We start from the raw sequence: 10,222 nt of genomic DNA on the forward strand, positions 1-10,222 counted from the left end.
TAACTAGTTAAGTGGGGAATTGCTTAGTCAGGTACAGCTTCAACCCGCCTGATTGGCTCATATACTTGATATTCCCCAGGCCCAACTGTCAACATTCAACAAGCAGATTGTCGAACTCGAGCTTCACGTTCCCACACATTCTAAATATGGCGTCTTCAAGATTGCCGAATATACCTTCCCTGCGGAAACAACAATTGTTCTTGGAATTGTGAGGTCCTTAAGATGATCATTTGTCAACGTGGAAGCTAACAATTTATACAGTCGGAGTCTTAAACATGCACCGCCTGCTGGAGTTTACGTGAGCATCACCAATCCTACAGACCCAACCCATTGGTCTGGAGTTATATTCATCCGCAAAGGTAACGGCTCCTGTTCCCTTATCACAGACTCGTGGTTTATCTGACTGTCAATTTCTAGGACCCTATGCTTCGGCGATCCTCCGTTTCAACATCAAATTCCCGCCCACTTATCCTGAATTACCACCACTCATCACATTCACGACCGACATATTCCACCCGCTAATTGTTCCTTTGACCACATACACATTTACCACTGGCTCGTCAAATGAAGCCCCAGTTAGCGCGACGGACGAGGAGCGCCTGTCTCCTGGAGCGTTCAGCTTACGGCATGGCTTTCCTCATTGGTTTGGAAGAGCTCGACGAACTGCAAATAATTCCGCGGCTGGGTCTCGCAATGTCAGTGGAGGTAGCATACCCCCTGCCACCGTAACGGATCAAGAGGCAAATGAGCAGACCCAACCTGATGCAGGGAGTAGCTCCCCTGCACCAGGTAATTCAATTCCACAAGAAGGAGCTGAGCCCACTGCCGAGTCGTCGCTGCAAGAGACGCCAAAAGCTCCAGAGAACAACCCTCACATCTCCAAAGCCCCTACAGCCAATCCATTTGAGAAGAAAGATGAAACAGTCCATGTAGTAACATTGCTAGACTATATCCGCTCAACGTTTGATGACGAGGCTGTACTTGATTCTCTCCCGCTTGACGCAGCCGGAAATCCGGGTGCATGGCATGCGTGGAAAGCACATCGTTCGGGCCCAGGTACACCAAATAAAAGAGGAACTCCGCAAACGCGTCTTCCTGGCGAGTGGAATTGGGAGGGTGTATGGGCAAAGCGGGTTCAGAGTGGGATACAGGCAAGTCAATCGGATGCTGCATTATTTGCCAGCACTCCTCGAGCGGAAACAGATTCTGTAAGTGGATTCAACCAAATTCCCTGGTAAAATTGTATCGGCTGATGGTCGCTCAGATACGATTCTTGGATCTGGACCCTTCAGTCCTAAATAGCGTCAAAGAAAAGCTGATTGCGGGATTGAAAGAGAAAGAAAGCGAATAGTATATACTACTTTGTTGTTTTTGATACCCCTTTTTGTTGTTCTTGCTTCTTCCTGGTTCCTTCCTTGTCCGCGCCTTCCCCATCTGCACATTCCCCCAATTGTCCAAAATTTCCCCTGGACTAGACAGTCAACCCGTTCACTTTCTTCTTCGTATAATATCACGACTATCCTTCTACCTCCTCACTTTTGAACGAAATGCCCACAAACTCCCGCGGTGTGAAGAAGACCTTCTTTACTCTAGCCTTGATCCTAGTCCCTATTCTTCTCCTCTTTTTCGTGGTTGCAACTTCCATCGCTTGCTTGTTGTTCTGGGAGAGCCATAGACGAAGCAATCGCAATCACCGCTGGTGTCACTGGGCCATCTGGAATTGGATCAGGACCGAACCGAGTAATAGATCCAGCAATACTGACACGCCAAGGATCTCGGTATCGACGAAAGCTACCGATACGACTGAAAGTGGACTTGAGTTTCGTACTCCAGTGCATGGTCGAGAGCACGTGTAGGGCACTTCCAGTTTATATCATTTGTTTCGAACATATACTTGTCATTGATACTTGGAGCTACGATGGATCTGTACCCGGCACCCCTATTGGTTAACAAGAGGAAAAATCTGCCTGCGGTGAAGCTGGGCAACGACAGGCCGCAGAAGCCTTTGCTAAGCTTCGGCAGGAGTTCATCAGCACGAGAATCAACTCGAGCATCGTCTAGTGAATCAACTATTTTAGCATCGAACAATCCTCTACATACCGAATGGTCGAACCTGGATGTGGCAAAGGTCCGTCGAAGTAATACTTCAAAATCTCTCGGGCATCCGAACAGGAAAGCAGCCTCCAATGCAGCATATCCGGGAAAACATACTAGACAATTTTCTTCGACGAGCTCAACGTTCAAATCGGAAGCCAACTCTCAAACCCACCGAGCAAACAGGACCGCGTCGCAGTCTCACACACAAGGGAGGATGTCTCAGTTTTTTCATGCCTTAGACAAGAAACTTATCAAACCTTCGGCCCGTGGAATTTCGAAACGATTATCGAGCAACGTACAGTCTACACAAGTTGAGGACACGATGTATTCTTCCTTGAAGCATAATTTCGTTCCTCCATTGTCTATTGTGAATATGGATATGCATATAGACGAAACTCTGAGCGATTTCAAGAAAGATGAAATTTACGTCCATGTCACCGTCACAGTCGATGTGAATCTGGACAGCGTGCGGTACATACCATACAGTTTGGCCATCAGTGCTGTGATCCTGTTGAATATGACGTAAGTCAGGCTTGTCAATCAGACTATCGTCTTATGATCACGTCTTAACATCCTCTTAGATCTGATAGGGAGATGCTCAGAGTAACTGCTATGGCTCAGGAGATTATGGACAAATTGGACGAAAGAGACTCCCTTGTCGTGGCATGTGTGAATTTCGAGCGAATCGACTGCATCGACGTACTTTTTTCGACAAATGGAATCCGTGGTTTTGACCTCGCGCGCCTGCTCTCAGACTGTACATCAGCTGGAAAGCAGTTAATCAATGGGGCTCTCCGGGATGACGAGCTACTAGGAGTTGCCGTTGAGAATTCATTCCAACTGTTTGATGCGAGCAACTCTTTAGTACCTCATGTCTTTCTGATTTCAGCTAATCGCGATACTACAATGAGCACTACTTACAATCCCGCTGTGGGATTGACAACCGTTACTCTCGAAGACCACTACGATTTTGGTCCTACTCCGCGTCTTGGTTGGCATATTTATCCAGAGATGAATCTCGAAAAAAGTTCTTCCTTGGGTTTTGAACATAAGGCTGACAAAGCACTCTGCCACATTCGTACTGGCTTTTCGTCGGGGAGTATCACCGATCTCCATTTAAGGTTCTCACCCGCTGCTGGATATGAGACACAAATTTGTGGAAGAACATCTATAGCTTCATTACGTCCTGGGGAGACATGGAAACTTCTAGTTCATATCAGCCACTACGAGGAACAGGGTTTTAATAGCCTGGAGCGTGAGATTAAGTCAATGCTGCGTTATGGTGAATTCGCTGGCTTGAATTGTGATCGTGGCGGAGGTATCCTTGAGGCAACGCTACGATTCAACCACTCGCTACACCCGAGCTGCTCGTTGAAGATGGTCAAGTCTTGCTCTATTGTACGTGCATAAGCAAGATTGCTCCCTGTTATGGATTGATCGTATGGCGTTCAGGTGCCTTACGTCCAGTTGGTATGCTTCTCTGTTGGGACTCACCTATCCTTTGAAAAGTATACATAGTATACATTTGAATAAGTTTGCTTCCTAAGACCGAACAGTTGACGATACTTTTGAGACGTCACGAGGTCGATTGCTCAATGCGTCAATTAACTTTGTATATATATATGATTGCCCAGCATGTTAAAACACTATTCAGAATGTCATGCTCATATATGCCTTATAGCTGATCATTAGTTGTATGATAAGATCTCTTCATCCTCATCTTCTCCCAAAGCGGCTCGCCATCATCATCAAACTCAGCCCACTGAAAAAACGAACACCCTTTACTACCGGGCGCATACCCTGCATAACACATCCACATATACCTCCCTCTAGAGCTCTGTTTACGTTGCACGCATCGTAATATCGTCGGCATATTGCATCGACATCGAGGGATATTGCGGGGATGTAATGATTCGCGATACCATCGATACGTAATATTGATTCGTTTATTTCCTGATACTGGATGAGGAGAGATATTGGACACTGCAGGGATGGAATGTTTCCATTCTTCTTGCATTTCGGCGTGCATTATTAGGAGGGAGTTATGGGGGAGATGGATTGAGATTTGTCCCTGGGCATCGGCTATTTTGTCTGGTAGGCGGGTCTTCTTTACGGAGTCCTCATCTTGCTGTTGTTTGTTGTCATCATCGCCAGCGCCATCTCGCGCAGCAACTTTTCTAACGCGAAACTCTCTTGCTACCCCAAGGCTTAAACTCCCAATGATAGCCCTAGGCCCTAAATACGTCTGCTGGTCTGAATGATACCCAACACTCTCCTGCGGCCCATCATAGCAATTCACAAGCGCCACATTCGGTACCCATTCCCTTGGTGATTGATATCTTAATTTCTTCCCGTCGGGGTAATGTGTTTGAATGCGTCGCTGGACTTGTTCATTGACTACTTTCTGCACTTTGTCGGATACAACTTTCATTCGAGGCGAGAGTTTGCGTACGTCTGTTTGATAGGTGCCATTATAGACGTATTGTTCAGTTTGTTGTCTCAGTTCGTAGTCTGAAGAAACGTACAGTTTGCTCGTATGTGGACTTTGTACAATTTTATCGAAGAGTTGGAAGGTGTCTGAATGGAAGGTTTTGGCTTCGTCGAGAAGCTCGGTCAGGAGTTCGTTTGCTTCTTCCGGACCCAGGAAGTTGTGGATTATAGAGCAAGGGGTGTGTCTAGCAATATCCTCCGGGGAGTATAAATGAAGCGTCTTGCCTCGCTTTGTTAATGGTTTGGACCAGCCTGATGATGATGAGACTATAGCTTGATCTGGTGCGGCCGATTGAAATGAAGATAGCAGGGAAGATTGCATGCCAGCTATAGAGTTCAAGTTGTTATGTGAACGGGGAGAAGATGCATCTTCCCTCTTTGAATCGCGTCGTGCTTCGAGGCATGCAGATGCCGCCTCGACACAGCCTTCGTATGAAACGAGAACATCAAGCAGGATGGATTCATCTATATCCGGGAACAGAGATATCAGTCGAGCAAGCTTCACATCTGTGGGCTCGTCATCGTATTCCGCTTTGTCATCCGATTTATTCTGAGTTGCTGGCTGGACTGTCTCATGTTCAAGACTTTTCTTTTGAAGATCGAAATCTGCGTAGGAGTCGAAGAATAGTTTTCGACGCTTCCGTGGTAGCTTGTCAGTCATTATGATAGTTAGGACTGCATCATGTAGTTGATACTGTTGATATTCAAAATTATCGTGCCCTCGTTGATGCCTAGTTAAGTAGTCCTGCTTACTAATGATAATTACGTAATGACAGTAGATGGCAGAATCAATCACCGCCCGGCGTTTACCTCGGTGTGAGCAGCGGCTGCGGGTCGGCATCACATTCAACTTCCAAAGCTCTGGGCAAGCAGTCTCGACAAGCTCATTGCTGCAGTGTTTCGAGACTCGGACTTGCCCCCATTATGACGTGAAACTTTTAGATTTTCAGTACTTGCGAACGTCGTCAAATGCCCCAACTCGAATTGTCGCCCACCTAGACATTTCAGTTCGGCCGGCATCATGCTTCATTACCGCACCGAAGGCTTCAATGGGTCTGCCGTTAAATACTCCCCTTTCTTCGACAATCGACTCGGTGTCAGCGCATCGGCAAATTTTGGGCTGGTTGGAAACGGTCGTCTATACATCCTTGAATTAACTCCAAACGGCGTTGTGCCTGCAAAATTGTGAGTTCGCTCAGAGAAGCTTTTCCCCCTCCACGCGGGCGGCTCTACATACCCCGCGTCTCCGCAAATTGATCAATATTGATGGCCTATCTAGTTACACCACACAAGACGCCCTATATGACCTAGCCTGGTCCGAAGTTCACGAAAACCAAGTCCTTGTAGCCTCCGGAGACGGAAGCATCAAATTATTCGACAGCTCCGTAAACGATTTCCCTGTACAAGCATGGAAAGAACACAACCGAGAAGTCTTCTCCGTACATTGGAACCTCGTGGCCAAGGAGAACTTCTGTTCAAGTAGTTGGGATGGCACGGTCAAAGTATGGTCACCACAAAGACCACAATCCCTTCTTACCCTACCGACGCATAGTTGCACGTACTCGGCCGCATTTTCCCCTCATTCCCCGGATATTTTGTCATGTGTGACTTCGGATTCACATATTCGCATCTTTGATCTTCGCACTCCTGCCTCCGCTTCGAATCATTTAACCATGCAAATTCCGATACACGGCGGTCCCGTACCTAATCAAGTCGGCATGCCGCCACAAGGTGCTGGCGCTGCTGCTCCTCCATCCGAATGCCTAACACACGACTGGAATAAATATCGCTCTTCTGTTATCGCTACCGCCGGTGTGGATCGTGTAGTTCGCACATTCGATATTCGAGCACCACAACATGGTCCCATGGCCGTTATGCCGGGTCACGGCTATGCAGTCCGCAAATTAGCATGGTCTCCTCATCTTTCCAGTCTTCTTCTCACAGCTAGCTACGATATGACGTGCAGAGTATGGAATGATCGTGGAGATGCACAGGCGGATGTGGACCCTATGCGTATGGGACCTACAGGTCCTATTCTAGGTGAAGAGTTGGGCTGTATGAGTCAACATACGGAGTTTGTGACTGGTGTGGATTGGTGCTTGTTTGGTGCCGAAGGTTGGTGTGCTACAGTCGGTTGGGATGAAAGTTTATACGTTTGGGATGTCAGGGCTATTATGAAGCAATAGACAGTTTTGCTGGTTTGAATATACAAAAGGCGTTGGGTTTGATAGGGAGATTTATTTTATTCTTGTGTATATCATTTATGCATTGCCATTATTCAACATTCAAGTGTCATTTCTTCTTTAAACCATCATTGAACTTCAATCTCGAAGCTGCATAACTTTGGTCAAATGGGAGAATAGATCACTTCCCAGCCAATCTAGCTTCAACCTTCCTCCTCTCCGCCTCCCTCACAACCGCAATTTCCTCGCGACTCGCATCAAAAGCAACATTGACCTTATTAAACGGATTCTCATCACTCTTCTCAAACTCCTTCTTGCAAATCTCCACACGCTGCTGTTTCCTCAAACCGGGATGCTCCGCCTCAATCTCCGGTAATCGTCTGGCCTCAAACGCCGCATAAGCAGCCTTGAATCTCCGCTCTGGATGTCGATCAATCTTCGCATTCCCAGATTCCGTGAGCTCGAGCGCATCGAGCGCATTCTCGATACCAGAGGCGTTCAAAGTAGCTGCTTTTCGGCTGGAAGGTAGGTTATCGTCGAGTTGGGAGAGATCGAGACCTCGGGATTTCTTCTGTGCGGTTTTTGCGCCTGCGCCTTTGGCCTTGGAGGGTTGGGAGGCTTCTTCTTCAGCTAGCATGGCATCACGCTCGGCCTTTTTGCGGGCTGCTTCGGCTTTTTTGGCTTCGGCTGCTTCTCTATGTCACCAATAAGTTAGAGATTTTGAATTCTGTAAATGTTTCTTCGGTATGTAAAGATCTTACTTCTTAGCATTACCACCCTTTCCTCCTTGTGACCATTGGGCATCTTCTTCGGCAGCCCGTTTGGCATCTGCGGCAGCCTGCTTTTGAGCAGCGGCTTCTGCTTTCTATTTTGATAGAATTTCAGTTAACAGTCAGTTAATAAAAATAGCTATGTCCCCTCTTGAAGCCGACTACATCGTCATCGACTGATTGTGGGAACCTGAAATGTGCACTGCGGGGGAGGGGAGGATTCTCGATAACTCACTCTGGCGTTGCCAGCAGCCTTTTTGCTATTTTCACCACCTGCTCTCTTTGGCATGTTCAGTAGATATATAAGTTGATATAGTAGATAATGAGTGAAATGGAAGCTAGCTCTGCTTGAGGTATGAATGTTTGTATGGTTGACTTGTGGAAGTTAAAATAAGGAAATCTATCCTTCTTTCTGGGTGGAAAATCATGGTCAGACTCAGATTGATAGTAACTAGATATGAAAGCTTTCTATGCAGCAATTAAGTATGCGATAGCAATAGAAAGATTAGAACAAGAAACTGAATCTAAACCTTAATTAACACAGTAAAAAATAAAATAATCTATCTCTTAATTGCCTCTTTTTCCTTTTCCCTTTCTAGGTAGATCTCGCTATAGCCGCCGAAGATAGGACACTGTACACTTGGAGAAGATAATCTTTAAGATCATCTATAGGCAAACATTCTAATAAGGGAACCCCTAACAGACTACCAGCAGCAACCGAGGACTTTATATGCGTTATAAGGATAAATATATGGGCTATCGCGAGTTCATGCCGAATCTGTGAGAAAGATTATGTAATTAGCGCACTAGTGCCCTAGTTATAGGGTTAGTCCCTCCGGGCGTAATAAACATCATTCATTCATTCATTCATATCCTTCTATACTTTCTGGAATGGTCGTGTTGGACGTGGTAAGTTCGCAAATCTCGCATTTCTCCTTGAATCCTTCTTCATTTCTGCCTAACGCCCTTGATGAAGTAACAATTGCACCCTTTGTTGCTTCCTGAAGTTTCTCAATGGCTTGTTCCGAAATATGTCCAAATCGCTTGTGCCATACATTCCAAGGGTCCTTCAATACTTTTCTCTCGAAAGAACTAAGTGCTAAATCGTTTCCTAGAGAACTCCTAGGTTTCCGGTTGTTGTCCCATTCAATCAGATAAAGCCTTCCTTCCTTCTTCAGTCCACAAACATCTTGTTTCTTTGTCACCAGTCGTCGGGTCAAACCACTGAAGAAAAGTCCATATTCCTCGGCCATTCCTTGCGAGATAATGTTAGTATGCATTCCTGGAACGTACCATGCTTCCTTCACAAATATCCTTTTCTTTGCCTGTCTGCTGATCGGGTCGGTAGGATAGAATTGATTGATGTCATACATTGCGACGGCGAATCAGCAATCAATGGAAATGACTTCAAAGATGGGTGCAAGTTAATTCGGTGGACGCTTTCGCGCTCTGTGGGCAAAGATCGATCAATTGGGCAAAGTCTATGTCGTTAATAATGAGTTGCATCCTGAGCAGATTCCAGCAACTTTGAAAGAGTTCATGATGCTCGATCTCAATCCAGCAGTCGCTGCTCAATATCTCAATCACGCGATGATTAAGCCCTTGTGTGTCGCCAAGGTGATCAACTTTTTATCTGTGTGAGAAGATGCTCAAGTTCACCGAAATTGTTAAGAACCTCAGTCCCAGTATCGACGGGGAGATTCTCAGTGCGAAAAGAAGAATGTGTCTGGGTACGTCTCATCCTCTTGCTGTCTCATCCAAACTAGTGAGTTACTAACACATTGAAACGTGGATAGCTCCCAACAATGTCAGACATTGCCTTCTTACGAAAGTTGCCGACCAACTGGCCCTCGCACGACAGAAGCCAAATTTCGCGGAATACTGCTCTATCAGTCGGGAGACTCATACTGACGAATTGATGTCAATGCTGGAACCTTTGGTAAATTCTACGGGAAACAATGGCCTGCGAGAAGCGCTCATGGATATCGTCTTGGACGCGCAGAAAATTGGAATCGATCTTTTCTCTTGCCCCTATGACACCAGATTCCACTTTCCCGAACTTCACGAGTCGTATGATCCTACGGTCATGGTGAATCTTGATCCTGCACTGGCCGTCAATATCGTGCGTGCAGGAGTCAGCCTGTCTATTACGCCGTACATACGACTAGGACTGACTATGAGCCTGTGCGTTATCAGAATGTCTGCAATGCGAGAGTCTTCACTGGGCTTCCTGGCGAAGAAGCGAGTGCGAATCGCACTCCCGGACGCCCCCCATGATGTTCTTGGTTTTTCTGATCTGCTTTCGGTACACTATGTGGACATTCCTTTTCTTCTTTCTGAGATAAATGGTTTTGTGGTTTTGTCACGTTTTCTGGTGGGATTTTCGGAGGAGGTCTTTCGTGGGGTTGTGCTTCAAGGATTCGAGGGTTGGGGAGGTTGTTTCAGAGAAGAAAAGAATGGATTTTTTGATTTGCATTCGAAGTTCATGCTGTGGCATGTGCCGATTGATCAAGACCAAAAGCAGATATAAATAGGAACTAGATAGATAGCAAAACAAGAAAAAGCAATCATGATCGATACATAACCTAAGAGAACTTGAAGCAGCCCTGGAGCTGAAGAAGCCTTACTTAGATTGTAGTCACTGACGACATCTTTAGGTATATACTAACTACTACTACCTCA

At 46.1% G+C, this 10,222-nt stretch overlaps 7 protein-coding genes across 7 annotated transcripts, besides 1 other annotated feature; 4 read left to right on the plus strand and 3 right to left on the minus strand.

Annotated features, from left to right (window-relative positions):
- Positions 1-146: 146 nt before the first annotated feature.
- Positions 147-1,351, plus strand: TSTA_095090 (ubiquitin-conjugating enzyme, putative; the record flags this gene model as incomplete). The annotated part of the gene is made up of 4 exons (XM_002479181.1): positions 147-208; positions 262-359; positions 418-1,208; positions 1,265-1,351. The coding sequence occupies 4 exons, from the start codon at positions 147-149 to the stop codon at positions 1,349-1,351; spliced, it is 1,038 nt and encodes a 345-aa protein (XP_002479226.1).
- Positions 1,352-1,918: 567 nt separating this feature from the next.
- On the plus strand, positions 1,919-3,507 carry TSTA_095100 (uncharacterized protein; the record flags this gene model as incomplete). Its single annotated transcript, XM_002479182.1, has 2 exons — positions 1,919-2,619; positions 2,679-3,507. The coding sequence occupies 2 exons, from the start codon at positions 1,919-1,921 to the stop codon at positions 3,505-3,507; spliced, it is 1,530 nt and encodes a 509-aa protein (XP_002479227.1).
- Positions 3,508-3,772: 265 nt separating this feature from the next.
- On the minus strand, positions 3,773-5,248 carry TSTA_095110 (CUE domain protein, putative; the record flags this gene model as incomplete). The annotated part of the gene is made up of 2 exons (XM_002479183.1): positions 3,773-4,914; positions 4,942-5,248. 2 exons carry the CDS (start codon positions 5,246-5,248, stop codon positions 3,773-3,775), a joined length of 1,449 nt encoding a protein of 482 aa, XP_002479228.1.
- Positions 5,249-5,608: 360 nt separating this feature from the next.
- TSTA_095120 (peroxisome biosynthesis protein (Peroxine-7), putative) lies at positions 5,609-6,773 on the plus strand (the record flags this gene model as incomplete). Its single annotated transcript, XM_002479184.1, has 2 exons — positions 5,609-5,772; positions 5,867-6,773. 2 exons carry the CDS (start codon positions 5,609-5,611, stop codon positions 6,771-6,773), a joined length of 1,071 nt encoding a protein of 356 aa, XP_002479229.1.
- A 178-nt stretch (positions 6,774-6,951) lies between these two features.
- Positions 6,952-7,829, minus strand: TSTA_095130 (DUF1014 domain protein; the record flags this gene model as incomplete). Its single annotated transcript, XM_002479185.1, has 3 exons — positions 6,952-7,465; positions 7,532-7,635; positions 7,776-7,829. 3 exons carry the CDS (start codon positions 7,827-7,829, stop codon positions 6,952-6,954), a joined length of 672 nt encoding a protein of 223 aa, XP_002479230.1.
- A 562-nt stretch (positions 7,830-8,391) lies between these two features.
- Positions 8,392-8,411: a microsatellite.
- TSTA_095140 (uncharacterized protein) lies at positions 8,404-8,913 on the minus strand (the record flags this gene model as incomplete). Its single annotated transcript, XM_002479186.1, has 2 exons — positions 8,404-8,764; positions 8,834-8,913. The coding sequence occupies 2 exons, from the start codon at positions 8,911-8,913 to the stop codon at positions 8,404-8,406; spliced, it is 441 nt and encodes a 146-aa protein (XP_002479231.1).
- Positions 8,914-9,185: 272 nt separating this feature from the next.
- On the plus strand, positions 9,186-10,070 carry TSTA_095150 (uncharacterized protein; the record flags this gene model as incomplete). Its single annotated transcript, XM_002479187.1, has 2 exons — positions 9,186-9,270; positions 9,337-10,070. 2 exons carry the CDS (start codon positions 9,186-9,188, stop codon positions 10,068-10,070), a joined length of 819 nt encoding a protein of 272 aa, XP_002479232.1.
- Between the last annotated feature and the right edge of the window lie 152 nt (positions 10,071-10,222).

Source organism: Talaromyces stipitatus, genomic scaffold (assembly GCF_000003125.1).
Source record: "Talaromyces stipitatus ATCC 10500 scf_1105507295527 genomic scaffold, whole genome shotgun sequence".
Taxonomy (NCBI): Eukaryota; Fungi; Ascomycota; class Eurotiomycetes; order Eurotiales; family Trichocomaceae; genus Talaromyces; species Talaromyces stipitatus.